This window comes from Ursus arctos, unplaced genomic scaffold (assembly GCF_023065955.2).
Source record: "Ursus arctos isolate Adak ecotype North America unplaced genomic scaffold, UrsArc2.0 scaffold_23, whole genome shotgun sequence".
NCBI lineage: Eukaryota > Metazoa > Chordata > Mammalia > Carnivora > Ursidae > Ursus > Ursus arctos.
The window spans coordinates 47,872,725-47,899,847 of NW_026622908.1; the positions used below are offsets into that span (position 1 = coordinate 47,872,725).

The 27,123-nt window shown below is 60.5% G+C and overlaps 2 protein-coding genes across 11 annotated transcripts in view; one reads left to right on the forward strand and one right to left on the reverse strand.

Moving 5' to 3' along the window:
* Positions 1-117: 117 nt before the first annotated feature.
* LOC130544637 (mucin-19-like) lies at positions 118-17,112 on the forward strand. The gene is made up of 5 exons (XM_057317226.1): positions 118-2,578; positions 2,658-8,813; positions 9,034-14,121; positions 16,490-16,592; positions 16,935-17,112. The coding sequence occupies exons 1-5, from the start codon at positions 118-120 to the stop codon at positions 17,110-17,112; spliced, it is 13,986 nt and encodes a 4,661-aa protein (XP_057173209.1).
* Positions 17,113-19,143: 2,031 nt separating this feature from the next.
* AP2A2 (adaptor related protein complex 2 subunit alpha 2) overlaps positions 19,144-27,123 on the reverse strand; it is an 83,987-nt gene continuing 76,007 nt past the window's right edge. For 5 of the 10 annotated variants that reach the window (XM_026482887.4, XM_026482886.4, XM_048214713.2 and 2 more), the window contains 7 exons: positions 25,143-25,225; positions 23,040-23,129; positions 22,092-22,215; positions 20,421-20,537; positions 20,270-20,339; positions 20,005-20,139; positions 19,144-19,318 (listed from right to left, as the gene is read on the reverse strand). In XM_026482887.4, coding sequence (XP_026338672.2) covers positions 19,241-19,318; positions 20,005-20,139; positions 20,270-20,339; positions 20,421-20,537; positions 22,092-22,215; positions 23,040-23,129; positions 25,143-25,225 — 697 coding nt within the window. In that variant the 3' untranslated portion in view covers positions 19,144-19,240. Of the gene's footprint in view, positions 19,319-20,004; positions 20,140-20,269; positions 20,340-20,420; positions 20,538-22,091; positions 22,216-23,037; positions 23,130-25,142; positions 25,226-27,123 lie in introns of all 10 variants that reach the window. The other 5 variants (XM_057317137.1, XM_057317138.1, XM_057317140.1 and 2 more) reach the window with 1 other exon arrangement.

Sequence of the window (27,123 nt, forward strand, 5' to 3'; positions counted from 1 at the left end):
CACCGAGTCATCAAACCAACACACCCAGAGACCCCTTCCTCCCACTCTCCTGCCACATACCCGGGCTCCACTTCTGTGCCTCCACACGTCCCCAGCACAGGTACAAGGCCCACGCACATGATACCGCCACTCACGCAGTCCACGCACATCCCTAGCTCACTCAGCACAGCCAAAACCTCCACTTCCAGGGAGTCTTATCCTTCAGTACCCATCCACCACGAAACCTCATCCGCCCCCAAAACCACAGTCTCCCACACGCCGCCTGCCATGGGAACCCCGACCTCCGTGATAGCCACTGCCACAGCCACGGCCACAACAAGCAAGCAACACACGCTGCTCACTTCTCACTCCGTGCCCACACCGTCTGTCTCCACCACCACCCACATGACAGGTCCCGCCACAGGGACATCCTTCCGGACCACCACCGCCCAGGCCAACCCATCACTCCCTGAGACGACCCATTCCACGCATGCTGCCCCCTCTACCACATCCTCGGTGACTCCCACCACCCACCGAGTCATCACCCCAACACACCCGGAGACCCCATCCTCTCCCTCCCCTGCTACACACCCGGGCTCCACTTCTTTGCCTCCACACGTCCCCAGCGCAGGGACACAGCCCACGCACACGACCCTGCCACTCACGCGGACCACGCACACACCTAGCTCACTCAGCACAGCCAAAACCTCCACTTCCAAGGAGTCTTATCCCTCAATACCCATCCACCACGAAACCTCATCCGCCCCCAAACCCACCATCTCCCATACACCGCCTATCACGGGAACCCCAACCTCCGTGACGTCCACCACCACTGCCACAGCCACAACCATCAAGCGACACACGCCACTCACTTCTCACTCCACAACTACACCACCAGTCTCCACCACCGCCCACACAACTGGTCCCCCCACGGGGACATCCTTCCGGACCACCTCCACCGAGCCCAACCCATCACGCCCTGAGACCACCCTCTCGACGCACGCTGCCCCCTCTACCACATCCTCAGTGACTCCCACCACCCACCGAGTCATCAAACCAACACACCCAGAGACTCCTTCCTCCCACTCTCCTGCCACACACCCGGGCTCCACTTCTGTGCCTCCACACGTCCCCAGCACAGGAACACAGCCCACGCACACAATCCCACCACTCACACGGACCACGCACACCCCTAGCTCACTCAGCACAGCCAAAACCTCCACTTCCAGGGAGTCTTATTCTTCAGTACCCATCCACCACGAAACCTCATCTGCCCCCAAACCCACCATCTCTCACACGCCATTGGCCACTGGAACCCTGGCCTTCATGACAGCCACGGCCACGGCCACGGCCACCACCACAGCCACGGCCACCACCAGCAAGCCACACACACCACTCACCTCTCACTCCACGCCCACGCCATCTGTCTCCACAACAACCCACACGACAGGACCCCCCAAGGGGACATCCTTCCGGACGACCTCGGCCCGACCCACCCCTTTGCGCACTGAGACCACCGTCTCCACACACACTGCCCCCTCTACTACATCCTCGGTGACTCCCACCACCCACCGGGTCATCACCCCAACACACCCGGAGACCCCTTCCTCCCCATCCCCTGCTTCACACCTGGGTTCCACTTCTGTGCCTCCACACGTCCCCAGCACAGGGACACAGCCCATGCACACGACCCCGCCACTCACGCGGACCACGCACACCCCTGGCTCACTCAGCACAGCCAAAACCTCCACTTCCAGGGAGTCTTATCCTTCAGTACCCATCCACCACGAAACCTCATCCGCCCCCAAACCCACCATCTCTCACACGCCATCGGCCACTGGAACCCTGACCTCCATGACAGCCACTGCCACAGCCACGGCCACAACCATCAAGCGACACACGCTGCTCACTTCTCACTCCGCGCCCACACCGTCTGTCTCCACCACCACCCACACGACAGGTCCCACCACAGGGACATCCTTCAGGACCACCACCGCCCAGCCCAACCCATCACGCCCTGAGACCACCCTCTCGACGCACGCTGCCCCCACTACCACATCCTCGGTGACTCCAACCACCCACCGAGTCATCATCCCAACATATCCGGAGTTCCCTTCCCCTCCCTTCCCTGCTACACACCCGGGCTCCACTTCTGTGTCTCCACATGTCCCCAGCACAGGGACACAACCCACACACACGGCCGCACCACTCACGCGGACCACGCACACCCCTAGCTCACTCAGCACAGCCAAAACCTCCACTTCCAGGGAGTCTTATCCTTCAGTACCCATCCACCACGAAACCTCATCCGCCCCCAAACCCACCGTCTCTCACACGCCATCGGCCACTGGAACACTGACCTCCGTGACGGCCACCGCCACGGCCACGGCCACCGCCACAGCCACAGCCACGGCCCCCACCAGCAAGCGACACACACCGCTCACCTCTCACTCCGCACCCACGCCATCTGCATCCACCACTGCATACACGACGGGACCCCCCACGGGGACATCTTTCCGGACCACTTCTGCCCGGCCCAGCCCATCGCGCCCCGAGACCACCGTCTCCACACACGCTGCCCCCCTCTACTACATCCTCGGTGACTCCCACCACCCACCGACTCATCACCCCAACACACCCAGAGACCCCTTCCTCCCCCTCCCCTGCTTCACACCCAGGTTCCACTTCAGTGCCTCCACACATCCCCAGCACAGGGACAGAGCCCACGCACACGACCCCGCCACTCACATGGACCACGCACACCCCTAGCTCACTCAGCACAGCCAAAACCTCTACTTCCAGGGAGTCTTATCCTTCAGTACCCATCCACCACGAAACCTCATCTGCCCCCAAACCCACCATCTCCCATACACCGCCTATCACGGGAACCCCAACCTCCGTGACGTCCACCGCCACGGCCACGGCCACAACCATCAAGAGACACACGCCACTCACTTCTCACTCTGCACCCACACCACCAGTCTCCACCACCACCCACACAACTGGTCCCCCCACGGGGACATCCTTCCGGACCACCACCGCCCAGCCCAACCCATCACTCCCTGAGACGACCCACTCCACGCATGCTGCCCCCTCTACCACATCCTCGGTGACTCCAACCACCCACCGAGTCATCACCCCAACACACCCGGAGACCCCTTCCTCTCCCTCCCCTGCTACACACCCGGGTTCCACTTCTGTGCCTCCACACGTACCCAGCACAGGGACACAACCCACGCATACAACCCCACCACTCACGCGGACCACGCACACCCCTAGCTCACTCAGCACAGCCAAAACCTCCACTTCCAGGGAGTCTTATCCTTCAGTACCCATCCACCACGAAACCTCATCTGCCCCCAAACCCACCGTCTCTCACACGCCATCGGCCACTGGAACCCTGACCTCCGTGACGGCCACCGCCACGGCCACCACCACAGCCACGGCCACCACCAGCAAGCAACACACACTGCTCACCTCTCACTCCGCGCCCACGCCATCTGCCTCCACCACAGCATACACAACAGGACCCCCCACGGGGACATCTTTCCGGACCACTTCTGCCCGGCCCAGCCCATCGCGCCCCGAGACCACCGTCTCCACACACGCTGCCCCCTCTACTACATCCTCGGTGACTCCCACCACCCACCGAATCATCACCCCAACACACCCGGAGACCCCTTCCTCCCCCTCCACTGCTTCACACCCAGGTTCCACTTCTGGGCTTCCACACGTCCCCAGCACAGGGACACAGCCCACGCACACAACCCCACCACTCACGCGGACCACGCACACCCCTAGCTCACTCAGCACAGCCAAAACCTCCACTTCCAGGGAGTCTTATTCTTCAGTACCCATCCACCACGAAACCTCATCTGCCCCCAAACCCACCGTCTCTCACACGCCATCGGCCACTGGAACCCTGACCTCCGTGACGGCCACCGCCACGGCCACCACCACAGCCACGGCCACCACCAGCAAGCAACACACACTGCTCACCTCTCACTCCGCGCCCACGCCATCTGCCTCCACCACCGCATACACAACAGGACCCCCCACGGGGACATCTTTCCGGACCACTTCTGCCCGGCCCAGCCCATCGCGCCCCGAGACCACCGTCTCCACACACGCTGCCCCCTCTACTACATCCTCGGTGACTCCCACCACCCACCGAATCATCACCCCAACACACCCGGAGACCCCTTCCTCCCCCTCCCCTGCTTCACACCCGGGTTCCACTTCTGGGCTTCCACACGTCCCCAGCACAGGGACACAGCCCACGCACACAACCCCACCACTCACGCGGACCACGCACACCCCTAGCTCACTCAGCACAGCCAAAACCTCCACTTCCAGGGAGTCTTATCCTTCAGTACCCATCCACCACGAAACCTCATCTGCCCCCAAACCCACCGTCTTTCACACGCCATCGGCCACTGGATCCCTGACCTCCGTGACGGCCACCGCCACGGCCACCGCCACAGCCACAGCCACCACCAGCAAGCAACACACACTGCTCACGTCTCACTCCGCGCCCACGCCATCTGCCTCCACCACCGCATACACGACAGGACCCCCCACGGGGACATCTTTCCGGACCACTTCTGCCCGGCCCAGCCCATCGCACCCCGAGACCACCGTCTCCACACACGCTGCCCCCTCTACTACATCCTCGGTGACTCCCACCACCCACCGACTCATCACCCCAACACACCTGGAGACCCCTTCCTCCCTCTCCCCTGCTTCACACCCGGGTTCCACTTCTGTGCCTTCACACGTCCCCAGCACAGGGACACAGCCCACGCACACAACCCCACCACTCACGCGGACCACGCACACACCTAGCTCACTCAGCACAGCCAAAACCTCCACTTCCAGGGAGTCTTATCCTTCAGTACCCATCCACCACGAAACCTCATCCGCCCCCAAACCCACAGTCTCCCACACGCCGCCTGCCACGGGAACCCCGACCTCCGTGATAGCCACTGCCACAGCCACGGCCACAACAAGCAAGCACACGCCGCTCACTTCTCACTCAGCGCCCACACCATCTGTCTCCACCACCGCCCACACGACAGGTCCCGCCACAGGGACATCCTTCCGGACCACCACCGCCCAGCCCAACCCATCCCTCCCTGAGACGACCCACTCCACGCATGCTGCCCCCTCTACCACATCCTCGGTGACTCCAACCACCCACCGAGTCATCACCCCAACACACCCGGAGACCCCTTCCTCTCCATCCCCTGCTACACACCCGGGTTCCACTTCTGTGCCTCCACACGTCCCCAGCACAGGGACACAGCCCACGCATACAACCCCACCACTCACGCGGACCACGCACACCCCTAGCTCACTCAGCACAGCCAAAACCTCCACTTCCAGGGAGTCTTATCCTTCAGTACCCATCCACCACGAAACCTCATCTGCCCCCAAACCCACCGTCTCTCACACGCCATCGGCCACTGGAACCCTGACCTCCGTGACGGCCACCGCCATGGCCACCACCACAGCCACGGCCACCACCAGCAAGCAACACACACTGCTCACCTCTCACTCCGCGCCCACGCCATCTGCCTCCACCACCGCATACACAACAGGACCCCCCACGGGGACATCTTTCCTGACCACTTCTGCCCGGCCCAGCCCATCGCGCCCCGAGACCACCGTCTCCACACACGCTGCCCCCTCTACTACATCCTCGGTGACTCCCACCACCCACCGAATCATCACCCCAACACACCCGGAGACCCCTTCCTCTCCCTCCCCTGCTTCACACCCGGGTTCCACTTCTGGGCTTCCACACGTCCCCAGCACAGGGACACAGCCCACGCACACAACCCCACCACTCACGCGGACCACGCACACCCCTAGCTCACTCAGCACAGCCAAAACCTCCACTTCCAGGGAGTCTTATCCTTCAGTACCCATCCACCACGAAACCTCATCTGCCCCCAAACCCACCGTCTCTCACACGCCATCGGCCACTGGAACCCTGACCTCCGTGACGGCCACCGCCATGGCCACCACCACAGCCACGGCCACCACCAGCAAGCAACACACACTGCTCACCTCTCACTCCGCGCCCACGCCATCTGCCTCCACCACCGCATACACAACAGGACCCCCCACGGGGACATCTTTCCGGACCACTTCTGCCCGGCCCAGCCCATCGCGCCCCGAGACCACCGTCTCCACACACGCTGCCCCCTCTACTACATCCTCGGTGACTCCCACCACCCACCGAATCATCACCCCAACACACCCGGAGACCCCTTCCTCTCCCTCCCCTGCTTCACACCCGGGTTCCACTTCTGGGCTTCCACACGTCCCCAGCACAGGGACACAGCCCACGCACACAACCCCACCACTCACGCGGACCACGCACACCCCTAGCTCACTCAGCACAGCCAAAACCTCCACTTCCAGGGAGTCTTATCCTTCAGTACCCATCCACCACGAAACCTCATCTGCCCCCAAACCCACCGTCTCTCACACGCCATCGGCCACTGGAACCCTGACCTCCGTGACGGCCACCGCCACGGCCACCACCACAGCCACGGCCACCACCAGCAAGCAACACACACTGCTCACCTCTCACTCCGCGCCCACGCCATCTGCCTCCACCACCGCATACACAACAGGACCCCCCACGGGGACATCTTTCCGGACCACTTCTGCCCGGCCCAGCCCATCGCGCCCCGAGACCACCGTCTCCACACACGCTGCCCCCTCTACTACATCCTCGGTGACTCCCACCACCCACCGAATCATCACCGCAACACACCCGGAGACCCCTTCCTCCCCCTCCCCTGCTTCACACCCGGGTTCCACTTCTGGGCTTCCACACGTCCCCAGCACAGGGACACAGCCCACGCACACAACCCCACCACTCACGCGGACCACGCACACCCCTAGCTCACTCAGCACAGCCAAAACCTCCACTTCCAGGGAGTCTTATTCTTCAGTACCCATCCACCACGAAACCTCATCTGCCCCCAAATCCACCGTCTTTCACACGCCATCGGCCACTGGATCCCTGACCTCCGTGACGGCCACCGCCACGGCCACGGCCACCGCCACAGCCACAGCCACAGCCACCACCAGCAAGCAACACACACTGCTCACGTCTCACTCCGCGCCCACGCCATCTGCCTCCACCACCGCATACACGACAGGACCCCCCACGGGGACATCTTTCCGGACCACTTCTGCCCGGCCCAGCCCATCGCGCCCCGAGACCACCGTCTCCACACACGCTGCCCCCTCTACTACATCCTCGGTGACTCCCACCACCCACCGAGTCATCACCCCAACACACCCGGAGACCCCTTCCTCCCTCTCCCCTGCTTCACACCCGGGTTCCACTTCTGTGCCTTCACACGTCCCCAGCACAGGGACACAGCCCACGCACACAACCCCACCACTCACGCGGACCACGCACACACCTAGCTCACTCAGCACAGCCAAAACCTCCACTTCCAGGGAGTCTTATCCTTCAGTACCCATCCACCACAAAACCTCATCCGCCCCCAAAACCACAGTCTCCCACACGCCGCCTGCCACTGGAACCCCGACCTCCGTGATAGCCACTGCCACAGCCACGGCCACAACAAGCAAGCACACGCCGCTCACTTCTCACTCAGCGCCCACACCATCTGTCTCCACCACCGCCCACACGACAGGTCCCGCCACAGGGACATCCTTCCGGACCACCACCGCCCAGCCCAACCCATCCCTCCCTGAGACGACCCACTCCACGCATGCTGCCCCCTCTACCACATCCTCGGTGACTCCAACCACCCACCGAGTCATCACCCCAACACACCCGGAGACCCCTTCCTCTCCATCCCCTGCTACACACCCGGGTTCCACTTCTGTGCCTCCACACGTCCCCAGCACAGGGACACAGCCCACGCATACAACCCCACCACTCACGCGGACCACGCACACCCCTAGCTCACTCAGCACAGCCAAAACCTCCACTTCCAGGGAGTCTTATCCTTCAGTACCCATCCACCACGAAACCTCATCTGCCCCCAAACCCACCGTCTCTCACACGCCATCGGCCACTGGAACCCTGACCTCCGTGACGGCCACCGCCACGGCCACCACCACAGCCACGGCCACCACCAGCAAGCAACACACACTGCTCACCTCTCACTCCGCGCCCACGCCATCTGCCTCCACCACCGCATACACAACAGGACCCCCCACGGGGACATCTTTCCGGACCACTTCTGCCCGGCCCAGCCCATCGCGCCCCGAGACCACCGTCGCCACACACGCTGCCCCCTCTACTACATCCTCGGTGACTCCCACCACCCACCGAATCATCACCCCAACACACCCGGAGACCCCTTCCTCTCCCTCCCCTGCTTCACACCCGGGTTCCACTTCTGGGCTTCCACACGTCCCCAGCACAGGGACACAGCCCACGCACACAACCCCACCACTCACGCGGACCACGCACACCCCTAGCTCACTCAGCACAGCCAAAACCTCCACTTCCAGGGAGTCTTATCCTTCAGTACCCATCCACCACGAAACCTCATCTGCCCCCAAACCCACCGTCTCTCACACGCCATCGGCCACTGGAACCCTGACCTCCGTGACGGCCACCGCCACGGCCACCACCACAGCCACGGCCACCACCAGCAAGCAACACACACTGCTCACCTCTCACTCCGCGCCCACGCCATCTGCCTCCACCACCGCATACACAACAGGACCCCCCACGGGGACATCTTTCCGGACCACTTCTGCCCGGCCCAGCCCATCGCGCCCCGAGACCACCGTCTCCACACACGCTGCCCCCCTCTACTACATCCTCGGTGACTCCCACCACCCACCGAATCATCACCCCAACACACCCGGAGACCCCTTCCTCCCCCTCCCCTGCTTCACACCCGGGTTCCACTTCTGGGCTTCCACACGTCCCCAGCACAGGGACACAGCCCACGCACACAACCCCACCACTCACGCGGACCACGCACACCCCTAGCTCACTCAGCACAGCCAAAACCTCCACTTCCAGGGAGTCTTATCCTTCAGTACCCATCCACCACGAAACCTCATCTGCCCCCAAACCCACCGTCTTTCACACGCCATCGGCCACTGGATCCCTGACCTCCGTGACGGCCACCGCCACGGCCACGGCCACGGCCACCGCCACAGCCACAGCCACCACCAGCAAGCAACACACACTGCTCACGTCTCACTCCGCGCCCACGCCATCTGCCTCCACCACCGCATACACGACAGGACCCCCCACGGGGACATCTTTCCGGACCACTTCTGCCCGGCCCAGCCCATCGCGCCCCGAGACCACCGTCTCCACACACGCTGCCCCCTCTACTACATCCTCGGTGACTCCCACCACCCACCGAGTCATCACCCCAACACACCTGGAGACCCCTTCCTCCCTCTCCCCTGCTTCACACCCGGGTTCCACTTCTGTGCCTTCACACGTCCCCAGCACAGGGACACAGCCCACGCACACAACCCCACCACTCACGCGGACCACGCACACACCTAGCTCACTCAGCACAGCCAAAACCTCCACTTCCAGGGAGTCTTATCCTTCAGTACCCATCCACCACGAAACCTCATCCGCCCCCAAACCCACAGTCTCCCACACGCCGCCTGCCACGGGAACCCCGACCTCCGTGATAGCCACTGCCACAGCCACGGCCACAACAAGCAAGCACACGCCGCTCACTTCTCACTCAGCGCCCACACCATCTGTCTCCACCACCGCCCACACGACAGGTCCCGCCACAGGGACATCCTTCCGGACCACCACCACCCAGCCCAACCCATCCCTCCCTGAGACGACCCACTCCACGCATGCTGCCCCCTCTACCACATCCTCGGTGACTCCAACCACCCACCGAGTCATCACCCCAACACACCCGGAGACCCCTTCCTCTCCATCCCCTGCTACACACCCGGGTTCCACTTCTGTGCCTCCACACGTCCCCAGCACAGGGACACAGCCCACGCATACAACCCCACCACTCACGCGGACCACGCACACCCCTAGCTCACTCAGCACAGCCAAAACCTCCACTTCCAGGGAGTCTTATCCTTCAGTACCCATCCACCACGAAACCTCATCTGCCCCCAAACCCACCGTCTCTCACACGCCATCGGCCACTGGAACCCTGACCTCCGTGACGGCCACCGCCATGGCCACCACCACAGCCACGGCCACCACCAGCAAGCAACACACACTGCTCACCTCTCACTCCGCGCCCACGCCATCTGCCTCCACCACCGCATACACAACAGGACCCCCCACGGGGACATCTTTCCGGACCACTTCTGCCCGGCCCAGCCCATCGCGCCCCGAGACCACCGTCTCCACACACGCTGCCCCCTCTACTACATCCTCGGTGACTCCCACCACCCACCGAATCATCACCCCAACACACCCGGAGACCCCTTCCTCTCCCTCCCCTGCTTCACACCCGGGTTCCACTTCTGGGCTTCCACACGTCCCCAGCACAGGGACACAGCCCACGCACACAACCCCACCACTCACGCGGACCACGCACACCCCTAGCTCACTCAGCACAGCCAAAACCTCCACTTCCAGGGAGTCTTATTCTTCAGTACCCATCCACCACGAAACCTCATCTGCCCCCAAACCCACCGTCTCTCACACGCCATCGGCCACTGGAACCCTGACCTCCGTGACGGCCACCGCCACGGCCACCACCACAGCCACGGCCACCACCAGCAAGCAACACACACTGCTCACCTCTCACTCCGCGCCCACGCCATCTGCCTCCACCACCGCATACACAACAGGACCCCCCACGGGGACATCTTTCCGGACCACTTCTGCCCGGCCCAGCCCATCGCGCCCCGAGACCACCGTCTCCACACACGCTGCCCCCTCTACTACATCCTCGGTGACTCCCACCACCCACCGAATCATCACCCCAACACACCCGGAGACCCCTTCCTCCCCCTCCCCTGCTTCACACCCGGGTTCCACTTCTGGGCTTCCACACGTCCCCAGCACAGGGACACAGCCCACGCACACAACCCCACCACTCACGCGGACCACGCACACCCCTAGCTCACTCAGCACAGCCAAAACCTCCACTTCCAGGGAGTCTTATCCTTCAGTACCCATCCACCACGAAACCTCATCTGCCCCCAAACCCACCGTCTTTCACACGCCATCGGCCACTGGATCCCTGACCTCCGTGACGGCCACCGCCACGGCCACGGCCACCGCCACAGCCACAGCCACAGCCACCACCAGCAAGCAACACACACTGCTCACGTCTCACTCCGCGCCCACGCCATCTGCCTCCACCACCGCATACACGACAGGACCCCCCACGGGGACATCTTTCCGGACCACTTCTGCCCGGCCCAGCCCATCGCGCCCCGAGACCACCGTCTCCACACACGCTGCCCCCTCTACTACATCCTCGGTGACTCCCACCACCCACCGAGTCATCACCCCAACACACCCGGAGACCCCTTCCTCTCCCTCCCCTGCTTCACACCCGGGTTCTACTTCTGTGCCTCCACACGTCCCCAGCACAGGGACACAGCCCACGCACACAACCCCACCACTCACGCGGACCACGCACACCCCTAGCTCACTCAGCACAGCCAAAACCTCCACTTCCAGGGAGTCTTATCCTTCAGTACCCATCCACCACGAAACCTCATCTGCCCCCAAACCCACCGTCTCTCACACGCCATTGGCCACTGGATCCCTGACCTCCGTGATGGCCACCACCACGGCCACGGCCACCACCAGCAAGCGACACACACCGCTCACGTCTCACTCTGCGCCCACACCATCTGTCTCCACCACCGCCCACACGACTGGTCCTGCCACAGGGACATCCTTCCGGACCACCACCGCCCAACCCAACCCATCACTCCCTGAGACGACCCACTCCACGCATGCTGCCCCCTCTACCACATCCTCGGTGACTCCAACCACCCACCGAGTCATCACCCCAACACACCCGGAGACACCTTCCTCTCCCTCCCCTGCTACACACCCGGGCTCCACTTCTGTGCCTCAACATGTCCCCAGCACAGGGACACAGCCCACGTACACAACCCTGCCCCTCACGCGGACCACGCACACACCTAGCTCACTCAGCACAGCCAAAACCTCCACTTCCAGGGAGTCTTATCCTTCAGTACCCATCCACCACGAAACCTCATCTGCCCCCAAACCCACCGTCTCTCACACGCCATCGGCCACTGGAACCCTGACCTCCGTGATGGCCACCCCCACGGCCAGGGCCACCGCCACAGCCACAGCCACGGCCACCACCAGCAAGCAACACACACTGCTCACCTCTCACTCCGCGCCCACGCCATCTGCCTCCACCACCGCATACACAACAGGACCCCCCACGGGGACATCTTTCCTGACCACTTCTGCCCGGCCCAGCCCATCGCGCCCCGAGACCACCGTCTCCACACACGCTGCCCCCTCTACTACATCCTCGGTGACTCCCACCACCCACCGAGTCATCACCCCAACACACCCGGAGACCCCTTCCTCCCCCTCCCCTGCTTCACACCCGGGTTCTACTTCTGTGCCTCCACACGTCCCCAGCACAGGGACACAGCCCACGCACACAACCCCACCACTCACGCAGACCACGCACACCCCTCGCTCACTCAGCACAGCCAAAACCTCCACTTCCAGGGAGTCTTATCCTTCAGTACCCATCCACCACGAAACCTCATCCACCCCCAAACCCACCGTCTCTCACACGCCATCGGCCACTGGAACCCTGACCTCCATGACAGCCACCACCACAGCCACAGCCACCACCAGCAAGCGACACACGCCACTCACTTCTCACTCCACAACTACGCCACCAGTCTCCACCACCACCCACACAACTGGTCCCCCCACGGGGACATCCTTCCGGACCACCTCCGCCGAGCCCAACCCATCACGCCCTGAGACGACCCTCTCGACGCATGCTGCCCCCTCTACCACATCCTCAGTGACTCCCACCACCCACCGAGTCAGCACCCCAACACACCCAGAGACCCCTTCCTCCCACTCTCCTGGCACACACCCAGGCTCCACTTCTGTGCCTCCACACGTCCCCAGCACAGGGACACAGCCCACGCACACGACCCCGCCATTCACACGGACCACCAACACCCCTAGTTCACTCAGCACAGCCAAAACCTCCACTTCCAGGGAGTCTTATCCTTCAGTACCCATCCACCATGAAACCTCATCCGCCCCCAAACCCACCGTCTCTCACACGCCATCGGCCACTGGAACCCTGACCTCTGTGACGGCCACCGCCACGGCCACGGCCACCACCAGCAAGCGACACACGCCGCTCACCTCTCACTCTGCACCCACACCATCTGTCTCCATCACCACCCACACGACAGGATCCCCCACAGGGACATCCTTCCAGACCACGAACACTCAGCCCACCCCATCACGCCCTGAGACCACCCTCTCCTCACACGCTGCCCCATCTACCACATCCTCGGTGACACCCACCACCCACCGAGTCATCACCCCAACACACCCGGAGACCCTTTCGTCCCCCTCCCCTGCTTCACCCCCGGGCTCCACTTCTGTGCCTCCACACATCCCCAGCACAGGGACACAGCCCACGCACACCACCCCACCACTCACGCGGACCACGCACACCCCTAGCTCACACAGAACAGCCAAAACCTCCACTTCCAGGGAGTCTTATCCTTCAGTACCCATCCACCATGAAACCTCAATCGCCACCAAACCCCCCATCTCTCACACGCCGCCTGCCACGGGAACCCCGACCTCCGTGACGTCCACCACCACAGCCACGGCCACAACAAGCAAGCAACACACGCCGCTCACCTCTCACTCTGCGCCGACGCCATCTGTCTCCACCACCGCCCACACAACTGGTCCCCCCACGGGGACATCCTTCTGGACCACCACCACCCAGCCCAACCCATCACGCCCTGAGACCACCCTCGCCACGCACGCTGCCCCCTCTACCACATCCTCAGTGACTCCCACCACCCACCGAGTCATCACCCCAACACACCCGGAGACCTCTTCCTCCCCCTCCCTTTCCACATACCTGGGCTCCTCTTCTCTGTCCCCACAGGTCTCGAGCACGAGTACCGGCATTCACACCCTGACCTTCCCAGGCTCCCTAACCCCGTCCAGTACAGCCTCCGTTTCCTCTTTCATTTCTTCCCCCGGTTCCTCCACTCCCACCCTGTCCTCCGTGTCCTCTCTGCCCACCCACACCTTTCCCCCTTCATCTCTGCCCACCACACCTACTGTTCATGGGACTCATGTCTCCCTATCCAGCACCAGCATCTTTCCTTCTCTGCCCAGAACCACACCCAGCACCCCCGTGTCCCACACCTTCTCTTCCCACTCTACCACCTCACAGTCTACGAGCCTCACCACTCAAAACCCTGCATCCAGTTTTTTTTCATCCACTGTTGGGGTGACAGCCATCCTGACTTCTCCGGTCACTAACCTCACCACTGCACAAGTTAGTACTGCTAGAGTGCCGACCTCCGTGATCCTGGCCAGCTCGACCTCTTTCCCCGGAAGCTCATCCCTTCATACCACAGGGTCCTTGTCTACTGGGGCACCATCCGTCTCCTTTCCGGTGACATCTCCGTCCAGCTCTCCAGGTAAGGGATGTATTTCCATAGCCCACCTTACAAACTTGGTGCACAGCATCTTCAGCATTGCCTCGTCACCCTGGAGAGCACCGTGGCTCACTCCCACAGAGTCCCTGCCTTTCACCGTCCTCACATACTGCCTGATGGCTTCTGGGCTGTGCTGTTGCCTCCCAGCCCATTCCCCACTCTGCCATACTTCCAGCCCGACGTGCATGCTGCTGACAGGGGCTCACTGGTCATCGTGCAGTGTGATCTGCTTTCTTCCCCATAATGCCTTCACTTTTCCTGAGGTCAGCAGGCAGCACAGCATGCTGAGCTCAGACGTGAAGTCACACCCATCCCTCCGACCATCCGTACATCCTTCCAGCATCTGAGAATGCCAACATCCCACCAGCAGGCAGGGACTGAGTCATGCCTCCCTCTTCTGTGTGTACCCCATGTCCTTAGGACAGTTCTCTCAGCCTTCCCTGAGCTGCCTCCAGCCCCTCTCCCCACTCCTCTCTAGACACAACTCTAATACACTCCAGTCTGGCCAAAATGGGTGCCTCACCTCCCCTAGGAGGCCCCCTTTCCCTCATCTGGGCTTGCATGCCTGCATTGTACCTGACTCACTCATTCCCTATCCCAACCTCCCATCTCCTGCTGCGGTCCTGGCCTCTCTTGGAGGCAACTCCCTCAGAAGCCCTCCATGGCTTCCCCTTCATGAGCACACAGGAGCTCAGGAGCAGCAGGGATCCTGTGACTCAAGTACTCCCACCCTCCCTGAGAGAACAGAGAGAAAAATGAAGGGCCAATAGGTACATGCCTCCCCCCAGGAGACCATTGGACTAGCAGCCAAGGGCTCCACCATTCTTCCGGGCCCCACCTGTCCTCCAGAGACACCCCTCCCCTCCCTTCCGGGTGTTCGCTGCACAGTACCCCTCCCTGGGACTGGGTTCCCCTCCATGTCCCCCGCCGTCCCCCAGGCAGGCCTGTCCACAGTAATGAATTTCCTCCTGTGAGACAGGGACTGGGTGCAGGCTGTCCATGAGGAGGGGATGAGAAATGAGGAAGCAAAAGCAGGAGATGGGGTTGGAAGATGGCTGAGGGCAATGGGAACACATGGGGACATACCTCTCATGCCCATCTCCAGCAGACGTGCAGGGCAGGCAGGGCAAAAAGGGCAGACTGGCAGGTCTCTGCTCGGGAACATCTTAGCTTTTTCACTCCTAATGCCAGTGCTGCTCTGCCTGCTGCCAGGGCACCCGAGGCAGCTTGCCAGCAGGTCAGGGTCTCTGGCTGGGTCCACACCCTGCCCCTCCAAGAGCACAGACCCCTTTAGGGAGCTCCTGAGGCGCCATCTGTCTCTTCCAGGGATGTGCAAACCCTCCCCCCATCCCTCTGGCAGGTTCTGGTCCCAGCAGACCAGGGACGCCCATGCCCACAGGCTGGTACTGGCCCACAAGAGAAGGGGCCTGACAGTGGCCCACTAGGGCTCAGAAAACCCTTGACCTGGGGATACTTCCAGGGTATCCAGCTCTCAGGAGAAACACCCAAAACGAGAGTCCATCAGCCTTTGTTCCCATGCAGAGCTGTGAGGTCCAAGGTCAGCAGGGCTGGGACAAGGGGAGACCGCCTGGGGCAGGGGCCCGAGTGCAGGGGTGGGAGCTCAGGGGAGACCCCATCATGGGCAGGAAAGGATACTCCTCTCACGTAAGCAATTGTGCAGCTTTCAACCTGGCCCTCCTTACTCAACTGAGCCACATTCATCCCCACTTCAAGTGTCTTGTCACCAGGGTCAGGTCTGTGTTAGCCCTCCAGCCATGCCCTGGAGCTGGCGTCTGACCACACCTCTCTCCTCTCCCAGGGGTCTGCGACGTGAAGGAGCTTGAGGAGGAGGTCACGTACCGAGGGTGCACTGCCAATGTGACAGTGACCCGCTGTGAAGGCTTCTGTGCCTCCTCGGCCAGGTGAGTGCTGGTCCCAAGCAGCCTCCAAACAGTCCTGGGCCTGGAGCTTGGAGCCTGCCCCATCCAAGAGCAAGTTGCTGGCCCCAGGCAGCATCCTATCCAGTCAGGTAGCTCTAGCCAGCATCCCACTTCCATCACGCCTGACTGAGGCAAAGGCAGACCCTTGGCTGACTGCCTGAGAGCTGGGGAGGTCAGCAAGGGCCAGGATGGGTGGGGCATGCCGCTGAGGGCCCCGCCTGGGAACTCAGTACCCACCCTTCTCTCTGGAGTGGTCTGGGAGGCACATGAGCACTCCTGGGGTGGCGGCCCTGACCCACGCTCCTGGCTCTGGCTTCTTTGCAGCTTCAACATCCACACGAACCAAGTGGACACCCACTGTAGCTGCTGCCACCCACTCAGCTCCTACCAGAAGCAGTTTGTGCTGCCCTGCTCAGACCCCGAAGCGCAGGGCCAGCAGCTGGTGCTCACGCTACACATGTTCAGCAGCTGTGCGTGCGGCCCACGGCGCTGTGGGGACTAGGGACACAGCCCCCAGGCGTGAGGACAAAGCACCGCTCCAACACCACCCCCACCACCTCTCCCGATGCTGGCTTGCTGTGCCTGGCAGCCCCTGTCCTTCCACAAGGCACGGCCTCGAAGAGCCCTCACACGAGGCTTACCAGGGCACCCAAGGGAAAGGGGGCTGCCAGGCAGGAGCTGCAGACCCTGACCAAGCCCAGCAGGCTGGAATAACCTGGTGGCCTCTTGGCCATACCTGTCAATCCTCCACACAGCCTCCCAAGCTTTGGAGGTGGCTGCCCGTCCCTCCCAGAACAGGTCCCCAGAAACAGCCTGAGCAGCTGGTGCCCGGGCAGGGGCAGCAAGAAAGGCCACTCCAGAGGGAGGCCTGAGAAAAGGGGATACAGGTCCCATGAGGTATGGGATACCTGAGCAGGGACGGGTGGGGAAGAGACACAGGGCAGCAGCAAAGAAGGCAGCGAGGAGAGGACCCCATAGCCAGAGAAGGGAAGGGAGGGGAGGACGCAGGTGCCTACCAGCATCAGCACCTGCCCACCACCAAGCTCACCCTGGGGAACAGCATCACAGGTCCACGCACGACAAATCCACTGTATACAGAAAACAAATAAACCAGCATTGCTCAACGCACAGGGGCTGGCCCGTGAGCTCTGTCTCTGTTGTCTCCCACACACCTGGGGCATTTGTGAGCCCCCGAACCCACACCCACAGAGTGACAGCCACGGGACCCTGAGTGCGGGCCTCCGCAACGGCAGCAGCACCCAGACTGTGACTCACTCCGGTTACCTCCCCGAGACCCACACTGCAGCAAAGGGCTGCCTGTGCCCCTCGCCACCCCACCAGGATCCCGCATGGCATGCCTCTGAGGAGCCCAATCAATCGCTGCTGCTAAGCCAGGGGTACCCAGAGTGGACCCTGGCTCTCCCCGGGCTCCTTTGGTGCTGACGACAGATGTGTTTGTTTAGGACAAACCTGCCAGCCAACACCTACCACCCACACCTCCACCCACCAACAGAACAGAGGTCGTGGCTCAGCTCTGCTCCTGCCCTGGCCACCCTAGGGTGCAGACGGGTGGCCTGGCCGGCAGCTTACAACAACGGCACATGAGAGCCAAGGACAAGAACGACATGCGGAGGCTCGCCCTCAACATGGTTCTCCACGCCCACACACGGCCCTCCTCCACCCACACAAGGTCCCACATGCCCCAGGAAAGAGACCAGCTCACCTTCCAGAATCTGCTTTGCCGCCCACACTGAACACTCTGATCGAAAACAGCAACCAGTCCACGGTGACTACGGTTATGACGCACTTCTCTGAGGCCCAAAGATGAGTGAGACTGGCTACACAGCGTCTAGAGCCAGCAGCAAGCCTCCTGCTGCCATGCCCTAAACCCAGGGCCTCAGACACTCGGACCCTCAGCACTGCCAATATCCCGTGAATACCACAGTGCAGGGGAAAGGGATACAGAATTCAATCCAGTCATACGTAGTCTCGTTGGTAGTCATGAAAACCACCACCGTTTCCAACTTCTGGATTTCCAACCCTGCCCCAGAGACTCCTCCAGTGGGCACGGCAGGAAGCCCACGCGCACTGTGCTCCCGTACCCAGGGACCTGCGGATGGTACCCGGGCCGCACACGGATACACCGCAGCAGCCCGCAGGCCTTGTCACACATCTCCTGCACCCGGCACCACCCACCACAGTAGCCAGATGGCCTAGCTGAGGTCTCACCCCGCTAGACAAGCTGCTGCTGCTTCTCTCAGAGAATCAGAGATGAACTATTGGCAACAGAGCAGAAGCGCTTTGACACCATTTCAAAGAAATCTGCATTTTCCTTCAAACTTGTCATTTCCCTTCCTTGGGCGATTACGCACAGAGCTGTTTTGACCTCTGTGAACATGACCCCCGGGCCCTCGTCCCCTTCTTCTGACCCACCTGCACAGCAGGCTCAGCCTCTCCTTCTTAAACACACACCGCTATCCCTACCGGACCCAAAAGGGACCCGGTTTGGAGAAGCAAGGCCGAGAGACAGCTGTCGACAGGACTGTTTATTTGCAGCACGGCAATGAAGAAAAATGACAGAGATGAAGAAAAACACAACACGCGGGAGCCTGGTCCTCCATCCTCGTTGGTCAAAACTGTTCTGACAGCAACTCACACAACCTCTGCGAGACGGTCTCTTTACTTGTGCGCAGCGTGAGTCGGTACATCTGAAACAGAACACGGCAGGTCAGTGGCCGCACGCAGGCTCGTGCGCCCTCAGCCGACGGCCCCTCGAGCTCCCCCTGCTCGGTGCGTCCCTGGAGGCAGCCAGCGTTTTGCAGACACGCTCTCAAGCAGCTGAAACACAGAAAGTTTGACGGTAACCAGTGGCAGCCGCGTATGGGGCTGCTGGAACACTTGCGTGCCGTGGGCAGAGCACAGAGCCGGGGGCCGCTCTGGAGCGTGAGCCGGGCACAGAGCCCAGGAGCCTGCGCTTCCATCCCCACCGCTTCCCAAGTGAAAGGAAGACAGCCAGCCACACAAAGGTGCACTGCGGCTCTACTCAACAACATGACCCCAAACTGGTCGGGCCCAGCTGTGCATCCACAGGCCTGGGTAAGCCAATGGTGCGCACACACAGCCGCAAGGGTGAGGGCTGGAGCAGGGCCAGACCGGCCTGACGGCAGCCCCGTGGCAAACAGTCTCTCCAGGAGGTCGAGACAGATGGTGGGAGAGTGAACCCCAGGGCACTTTCTGGAGTGACAGGAATGTTCTACGTATCAGTGGGATAGTGGAGGTTACACAGGGGGACACATCTCTCAGAACTCCTCAGACGACTCCACTTAGGACCCATATCACACCACAACCAGAACACAGCTCGGGCGTAGCTAGCTCTTTCCTCAAGAAGTCTGACCTGGGCTTGCAGATTCGGCTCCAGACGCAGTAAGCATCCAATCTGGGTGGTTTTGGTGTGTATGATGCCAGCCCCCACGAAATTCGCAGGATTAGGGTCAACATCTTCAAGGAGCGCAGAACCAAACCCAATGATCTGTGCCACAGAGAGACAGGTGCGTAGGGCAGTGCGACTGGGGACCATGGAAGGACAGCAACACAACCAGCCTCCCTCCAGAGCCCGGGGCAGCGTGCCGACCCCGGGAATACCCATCAACAGGCCTTACCTTGGCTTTGGTGATTTCTGTGTCCATTGGATGCTTTGCTTTGAAAATGTTCTGCACTTCCTGTTGGGGACTGTGAGGTAGAATCGAGGGTCACCACACTGAGCCAGGTCAGACTGGGAGGACCCGGCCCTGCCCCCTGCCCCTCACTCACCTGCTCAGCTGCTTCCAACGCTGAAAGAAATCCTGAGAAGCCATTTCTGTGGGCTGGAAAAATTTGTTGAGTGTGATAGGCAGCTTGACAGACACATTCTGAAAGGTTCCCCCATACCTACGAGCAACACAGAGACATAGTGAGCAGCGTACATGGGCAGCCGAAAATTCTGAATCTCAACTACAGAACTAAATTCCTAGTTTGCAAATTGGCAGGGCACAGGGAATGCCCACTGCTGTGGGAAGTGGGGAGGGGGGAATGGTGTGTTCTGAAAGGGTGGCACAAAGCCACAGAGAGACCGGGTCCATCTCAGCGTGCAGCGCCATTTACAGAAGAGGACCAACGAGCTGGGCGCTGCACCAGCCTCTGTGTGCGTGTCTGGGAGCGTGGCTCCGACCAGGCATTGCCGGGCCCATCAGGCCAGGTCAGGGATGGGTCTCGGGCAGGACCACCCAACCTCGGGCTTCTACATCTCCTCACTTTTCCCCACAGCCCATTTCCTACAACTCCAAGTTGGTTTAAATTGTATGGGATTTTTCTTTCTTCCATGAAAAGAAACTAAAAAAAGCGTTTGCCTACAGAATGAAAAAAAAAATTGCCTATTTCCCTAAATTCTATGAAGTACATGGTCTTCAGTTCTCTGTGTTTTTAATGTTTAAAAACACACTCTTCCTTGGGGCGCCTGGGTGGCACAGCGGTTAAGCATCTGCCTTCGGCTCAGGGCGTGATCCCGGCGATCTGGGATCGAGCCCCACATCAGGCTCTTCTGCTATGAGCTTGCTTCTTCCTCTCCCACTCTCCCTGCTTGTGTTCCCTCTCTCGCTGGCTGTCTCTATCCCTGTCAAATAAATAAAATCTTTAAAAAAAAAAAAAAAACACACTCTTCCGAAACTTTCACCTTACCAACACCCTACCAGAGCCAGTTGTTCACACACATTCTATCCTACTCACTGAAAAAGGACAGCCAGGAACCGAGGACCAATACCAAACATATTTTTTAAAAAATAATCAAAGCACGGGGCACCTGGGTGGCTCAGTTGGTTAAACGTCCGACTCTTGATTTCACTCAAGTCATGATCTCAGGGTCCTGGGTTGGAGCCTCTGTGTCAGGCTGAGCGGGGAGTCTGCTAGAGACTCTCTCTCTCTCTGCCCCTCCCCCCACTCTCCCCCTCTCTCAAAAACAAGTCTTAAAAAAGATAATGACCAAAACGGCATGCATGCTTGGAGGACACTGGGCAACAACGCACCCCCAGATGGGAGGACCTGGGGTGCCATCCCCACAACGGACCTGCAGAGCAGTGGCCACACAGGGGCACAAAGGACCCAGCCGTCCCAGCCCCACAGCACGGGCCCCGTTCCCATCTCTCAGCTGGAGAGCACGGGACCTGAGCGACACAGCGCTGGCTCGCGGTGGCTCCCGGGAGCCTGCGCACACCTTCGCTCCCTCACTTCCCAGACGCTGTGCCCCTAACACTGCAGCACGCACAGCGGGTGCCACTGCTCACCTGGGTCCCACTCAGCCCTCACAACAGCCTCCAAAGGAAGGATGTGGAGGCTCAACAAGGACAGAGGACCCCCAGGGACACGGCTGTGAGTGGGCACAACCTCCCAGCCCCAAGCTCCAGGCAAGAGCAGGCTGGCACTCGGCCCGCTGGCCCGTGAGCTCCTCACCTGAACTGGATGTTGAGGACCGGCGCCTCCATGAAGTCGGACACACACTCTATGTTCACGACCTGCTGCACCTGTGCACCACCGTCCACCGTTGGGTCCACGGGCTTGGTCTGCAAGCTCAGATGTGCTGTGTCAAGGAGGCCATGTCAACACTGGGGAATCGTGTCCAAGCTGAGCAAGCCCCGGGACGTTCTAGAAGGGGGTCTATAAGAGTCAGAGCTCATGCTCCTGATCTTGGAAGAAACCTCTAATACGTTAATCCTACATACATGTTATTTTTAATGATTGACTAGAAACGCTTGCCTTTAACAATCTATGTTCAACATTTACCTTAAATTAAAAACGGGCCTGGCCCGTGGCAAGCAGATTGCTGCTTTGCACACCTCCTTAGGGGACGCAGCATCCTTGTCAGCGGCGCTGGGGCGTTCCCAAGCCCCATTTTGTTTGGTTGGCCCATCCTTGGGAGGAAGAGAGATCTGGATACCAACGCTGGTATCAGCTGGTCACGTTCTAACCACATTCCTGACACTTATTAGGGACAAGGCTCCAGTGTGGACACAGCCGCTGGAGAAAAGCAGAGCGCGGCCCAAGTATGCGGCCCTGGTTCCAGGTGGCCCGAGCCCACGCTCGCTCTACTGTCAGCAGCTGCTCACTCAGGGAGACTCCCAGAGGACACCAGAGCTCAGAGGGCTTAAACATCACATGGCAGGAGAACAAAACAAGGGGAAACAAAAGTGAGTCCGAGAACCCAACGGCTCAGCAGCGGACGCTTGCACACCGGTCTCCCACATGCCACAGCAGCTCCCTCAAGACGTGAGACAGCAGCTCGAGGGCGCCACAGCACCCGGGGCATCGGGCTCTTTTGATAAAGAACAACTTCCTCAAAACCCTCCTCTAAACCCCAAGCGCCCGTCTGCCGGGGGCACAGAAAACGTGAGGCAAGGATATTCGTCTGAAGGTCATCCGAACAGATCAGTGTTGGAGTGAAATTTAAGAACTGTGTGGAGGTCTTATTTCCATAAAATATAAACATCCGACCTAAAAGGGAAAACACAATTTGTTTCATAAACATCCTGAATGTTAAGAGTGAAAAACACAAGAATCCCTGTTACCCGCTGAACTCCAGGGAAGGGCTGGGCGAGAAGCTGGCAGCGGGCAGACACGGGGTCACGGCTCCCCCTGCTGGGAGAATTCAGCTCTCCATCTGACGCGCAACCTTTTCTGGGACAACGCCCTGCCTGGGACCTGGGACCTGGCACCTGGGACCGAGGCCCTGGCCGCCACCTCCAGGGAGGCCTGGCCACACCTGCCTCCCCCACAGCGATGCCCTGGCCAGTACCACAGCAGCCCATGCGCTGGACGCTGGCGGAAAAGATGCCCCAATGTAGTCAGTTACTTAACATCGCAACAGAAATCTTTATCTTTCTGAACATTTCTATTCTCTCTGAACTCAAACTGGAAAGTGAATTTCAAGTGCCCTGTTGAGGACAAACTGTGGCACCAGCCCACCCACCCTGAATGTGGAGGGCCACCACAGCCCCGAGCAGGAGGGACGCCTCACCAGCCGCTCAGAACAGAGCTCCCAGGAAGAGGTTTCTGCCAACCCTCGCAACGTCCCTACAACACCCTGGAGGGCAGAGCAGCTACTTCTCTCCCGCTGTCCACACATGTACTTGCTCCTACACAGAACACTCGGTCCTCACAAGGCTCAGAGAGGGCACCCGAGAGGAAGGCGGGCGGCCCACCGTCCACCAGAGCCCCCAGCAACACCCCAATGGTCAGTGCAGTTTTCTTTGGGGGCGGGAGACTCAAAAGCACTTTCAGAAGTCGTGCCAAAATACACATAACAGGGACGCCTGGGTGGCTCAGTTGGTGAAGCATCTGCCTTTGGCTCACGTCCCAGGGTCCTGGGATCAAGTCCCACAACAGGCTCCCTGCTCAGCGGGGAGCCTGCTTCTCCCTCTCCCTCTGCCTCTCCCCTGCTTGTGTGCTTTCTCTTTCTGTGTCAAATAAATAAATAAAATCTTTAAAAAAATAAAAAATAAAAATACACAGAACATAAAATGTACCGTCTTCACCACCTCTACGCCCACAGCTCAGGGCACCAAGCACATTCATGTTGTGCAGCCGTCCCCATCGTCTGCCTCCAGAAGTTTCCATCTTCCCAAACAGAGATTCTGTCCCCAAGACACTGACCCTCATCCCTCCCCCACTCCGGCACCCACCGTCCACTCTCTGTTCCCCTGAGACACCGACCCCCGTCCCTCCCCCGGCCCCAGCGCCCACCGTCCACCCTCTGTCCCTGTGAATCTGGAGACCCTAGGGACCTCGTGTGGGTGAATCCAGCAGGATTTGTCCCTTTGTGTCTGGCCTAGTTCACTCAGCATCACGTCCCCTAGGTCCATCCACACTGTGGCTGGTGTCAGCGTGTCCCTCCATGTTCGGGCCGAGTGACAGTCCGGTGTGTGGATGGACCACATTTATCCGCGTGTCCGTCGGTGGACACTCGGGCTGTCTCCATGCGTCAGCTGCTGTGAACGTGCGTGTGCAAGCATCCACTCGAGTCCCTGTCCGTGTACTCTGGGTAAACACCTAGAAGAGGAACTGCTGGATCACACGGTCACTGCGTTTTCAGTTTTTGGAGAAACCGCCACACGGCGTCCCACGGTTGCCGCACCGGCTACCATTGCCGCGGACGGTGCAGGAGGGACCCCCTGCGCGTCCTCCCACACGGGGGGGTTTCTGCTTTCTCTCAACAGCAGCCGTGCTGACGGCTGGAGGTGGTTCCTCCCTGTAGCTCTGATGTGCGCATCCCTGACCAGCAGGGACCTGGGGCAGCTCCGTGCTTGTTGGCCAGTTGTAGGTCTTCTCTGGAAAGACGTGGGCGCCAGTCCTCCGCCCGTCTTTGAATCAGGTTGTTTTTTTATCGTTGAGATTTAGGACTTCTCTGTATATTCTGGAAACTAAGCCCTTATCAGATACGTGACTTGCAAATATTTTCTGCCCATAGTTTCTAAGTGAAGGTTTTCGTTAAGTAATTAAAGCACATACCCAAATTCTGCCGGAATTCAGATTTCAGTCCGATTTGAAGCAGCTGGTTTTCAAACAGCACACCATTATTTTTACAGACGAACCTAGGGGGAAGGGACAGCGTGTGAGTCCCTCAGAGCCACCCAATGAAAATATAAAGATTTGCTTTGAAAAAGAGTCTAACACACAAAAAGTCCAGAAAAAACCTCTATGGGACTCGAAAGTAAAGTTAAGGTAGAAAAATATTCTAGAAACACCAGTAAAAGGTGCCCACTAGAGACCCGGATGTGATCACACAGGACAGGGCAGGACGGTGCTCTGTCCCCCACAAAAGCGCTGACCCACGACTCAAACACGCACACCCCAGGGCCCAGCACATGCTCTTAGGCTGGACCGGACGCAGGGCGCTGGCCGCAGCTCTGGGGGTGACCACTAGCATGGCACCCAGGCTGCTGCAGGCGATGCCCACCCCTCAATGCAGGGTTAGTGTCTGCACCCCACAGGGGCCCAGGGTTTGGCTCACTACATGACATCTACACTACACAGAATGGGGAGAAAATAAAACAACCTGTGTTTGAGTTTTGCTTGTACTTATCTCAGAGGAGCTTAATGTGTCCTGGCCGCCTCTACCACAAATCACAATTACGTAGTGAACTGGGACCAAAAGAGGGGCGAGGGTTAGGGCAGGTGCAATACAGTCATTGAGGCAGTAAAAGCCAGCCCTGCTCGCTGGCCACCTGCTCTGGGGGGTCCCCAATCCACACATGAAGGACGAGGCGTAGTCCAAATTGGGCAGTGGGGTGGGTGGGCAGAAAGGGCACTGCCCCATGGAGCCCTTCGTGACATCCGAGGGCAGCGAGAAACAGACGCTCCCTGGCAGCAGCCCCCACGCCCCAAAATCTCCAAGTCCGGCTGTGCTGCTGGCCTGGAGAAGCTCGGAGCCAGCACTCCCCGCCTCGTCCTGTTTGGTACAACAGTGCCTGCAGGCACTCCACAGAGGTCCAGGTGCTGCTGACGTGCGTGCACGACCCCGGCCCCGAGCAGCATCACAGCCACCCTCACGGGGAGGAAGCAGCAGCACAGACGGCCGGAGGCACGGTGCGCCCAGGGATGACTGGGCCTGGTCCGCCACGGGACCCACTGCACAGAGCTGTGCTCCCCTCAGTCCCCACAGCTGCCCTCCCGCCTCGTCCAGCGCCATCCCGACACAACAGGCTCTCCCCAGTTCAAGCCGCTCACGCTGCACGCGAAGCCCGTTAGGGATGCACAGCCTTCTTCCACAACAACCTGAGCCGCGTGTAACCCGCTGCCCCACAACTGATCCCCAGGGACCAGGCAGCAGGTCTCCTCGCCCACACGGCCATAGGCCCGATGCAGACCTGGGGAGGGGCCAGCCCCGTGCCCCACCCCCAATGCAAGCGCTGAGGTGGACGTGGCCTGGCTGGTCGTACTAAACCACTGTAAGCTGACATTTATCAAGGAGGTGGCAAGGGCACTGACCCATGACCCGCCAGGTGGCAGATGTAGCTTAACAGTCAATACCTAGTTGGGTGGTGGGCTTTGAGGGGCCGCCTCAGCCACAACCTGACCCTGTGAGGTTAGGGGCTCCTGACGCCCACCGTGAGCCATGCTGTCCTGAAGGGCCCTGCACCCCGACCCACGCCCTCTGCAGCAGCAACGAGGCCCAGACGGCCAGGCTCCCCCATGTCAGCTGGGACGCTGTGAAGCAGAAAAGCTGCCGTCAACGGCACCATGCCTCCCGCCCCCTGACCCCTGTGAGGGGAGCCGTGCGGACCTGCACACACACAAGGGCCAAGAACGCCAGGTGACGTCCCTGCTCCAGACCACCGCCCAGAACAGGACACCCAGCATACAGCCCAGCTCTCTCCCCATGCCTCACAAGCTGGGGTGTGCAGTGCTTTCCAATCTCCAACTCAGCACTTGCAGAAACCACAGACCGTCGCTCACACCTGTCCAAACCCGCCTCTCCTCACCAGCTTCA

What these genes read in the sequence shown, in the direction of transcription:
- LOC130544637 (XM_057317226.1), top strand. Translation starts at nt 118, where the DNA reads ATGATACCGCCACTCACGCAGTCCACGCACATCCCTAGCTCACTCAGC. An exon ending in CCCCCTCTACTACATCCTCG is followed by an intron (nt 8,814 to 9,033) that starts GTGACTCCCACC and finishes CTTATCCTTCAG; the next exon opens with TACCCATCCACCACGAAACC. An exon ending in TTCTGTGCCTCCTCGGCCAG is followed by an intron (nt 16,593 to 16,934) that starts GTGAGTGCTGGT and finishes GCTTCTTTGCAG; the next exon opens with CTTCAACATCCACACGAACC.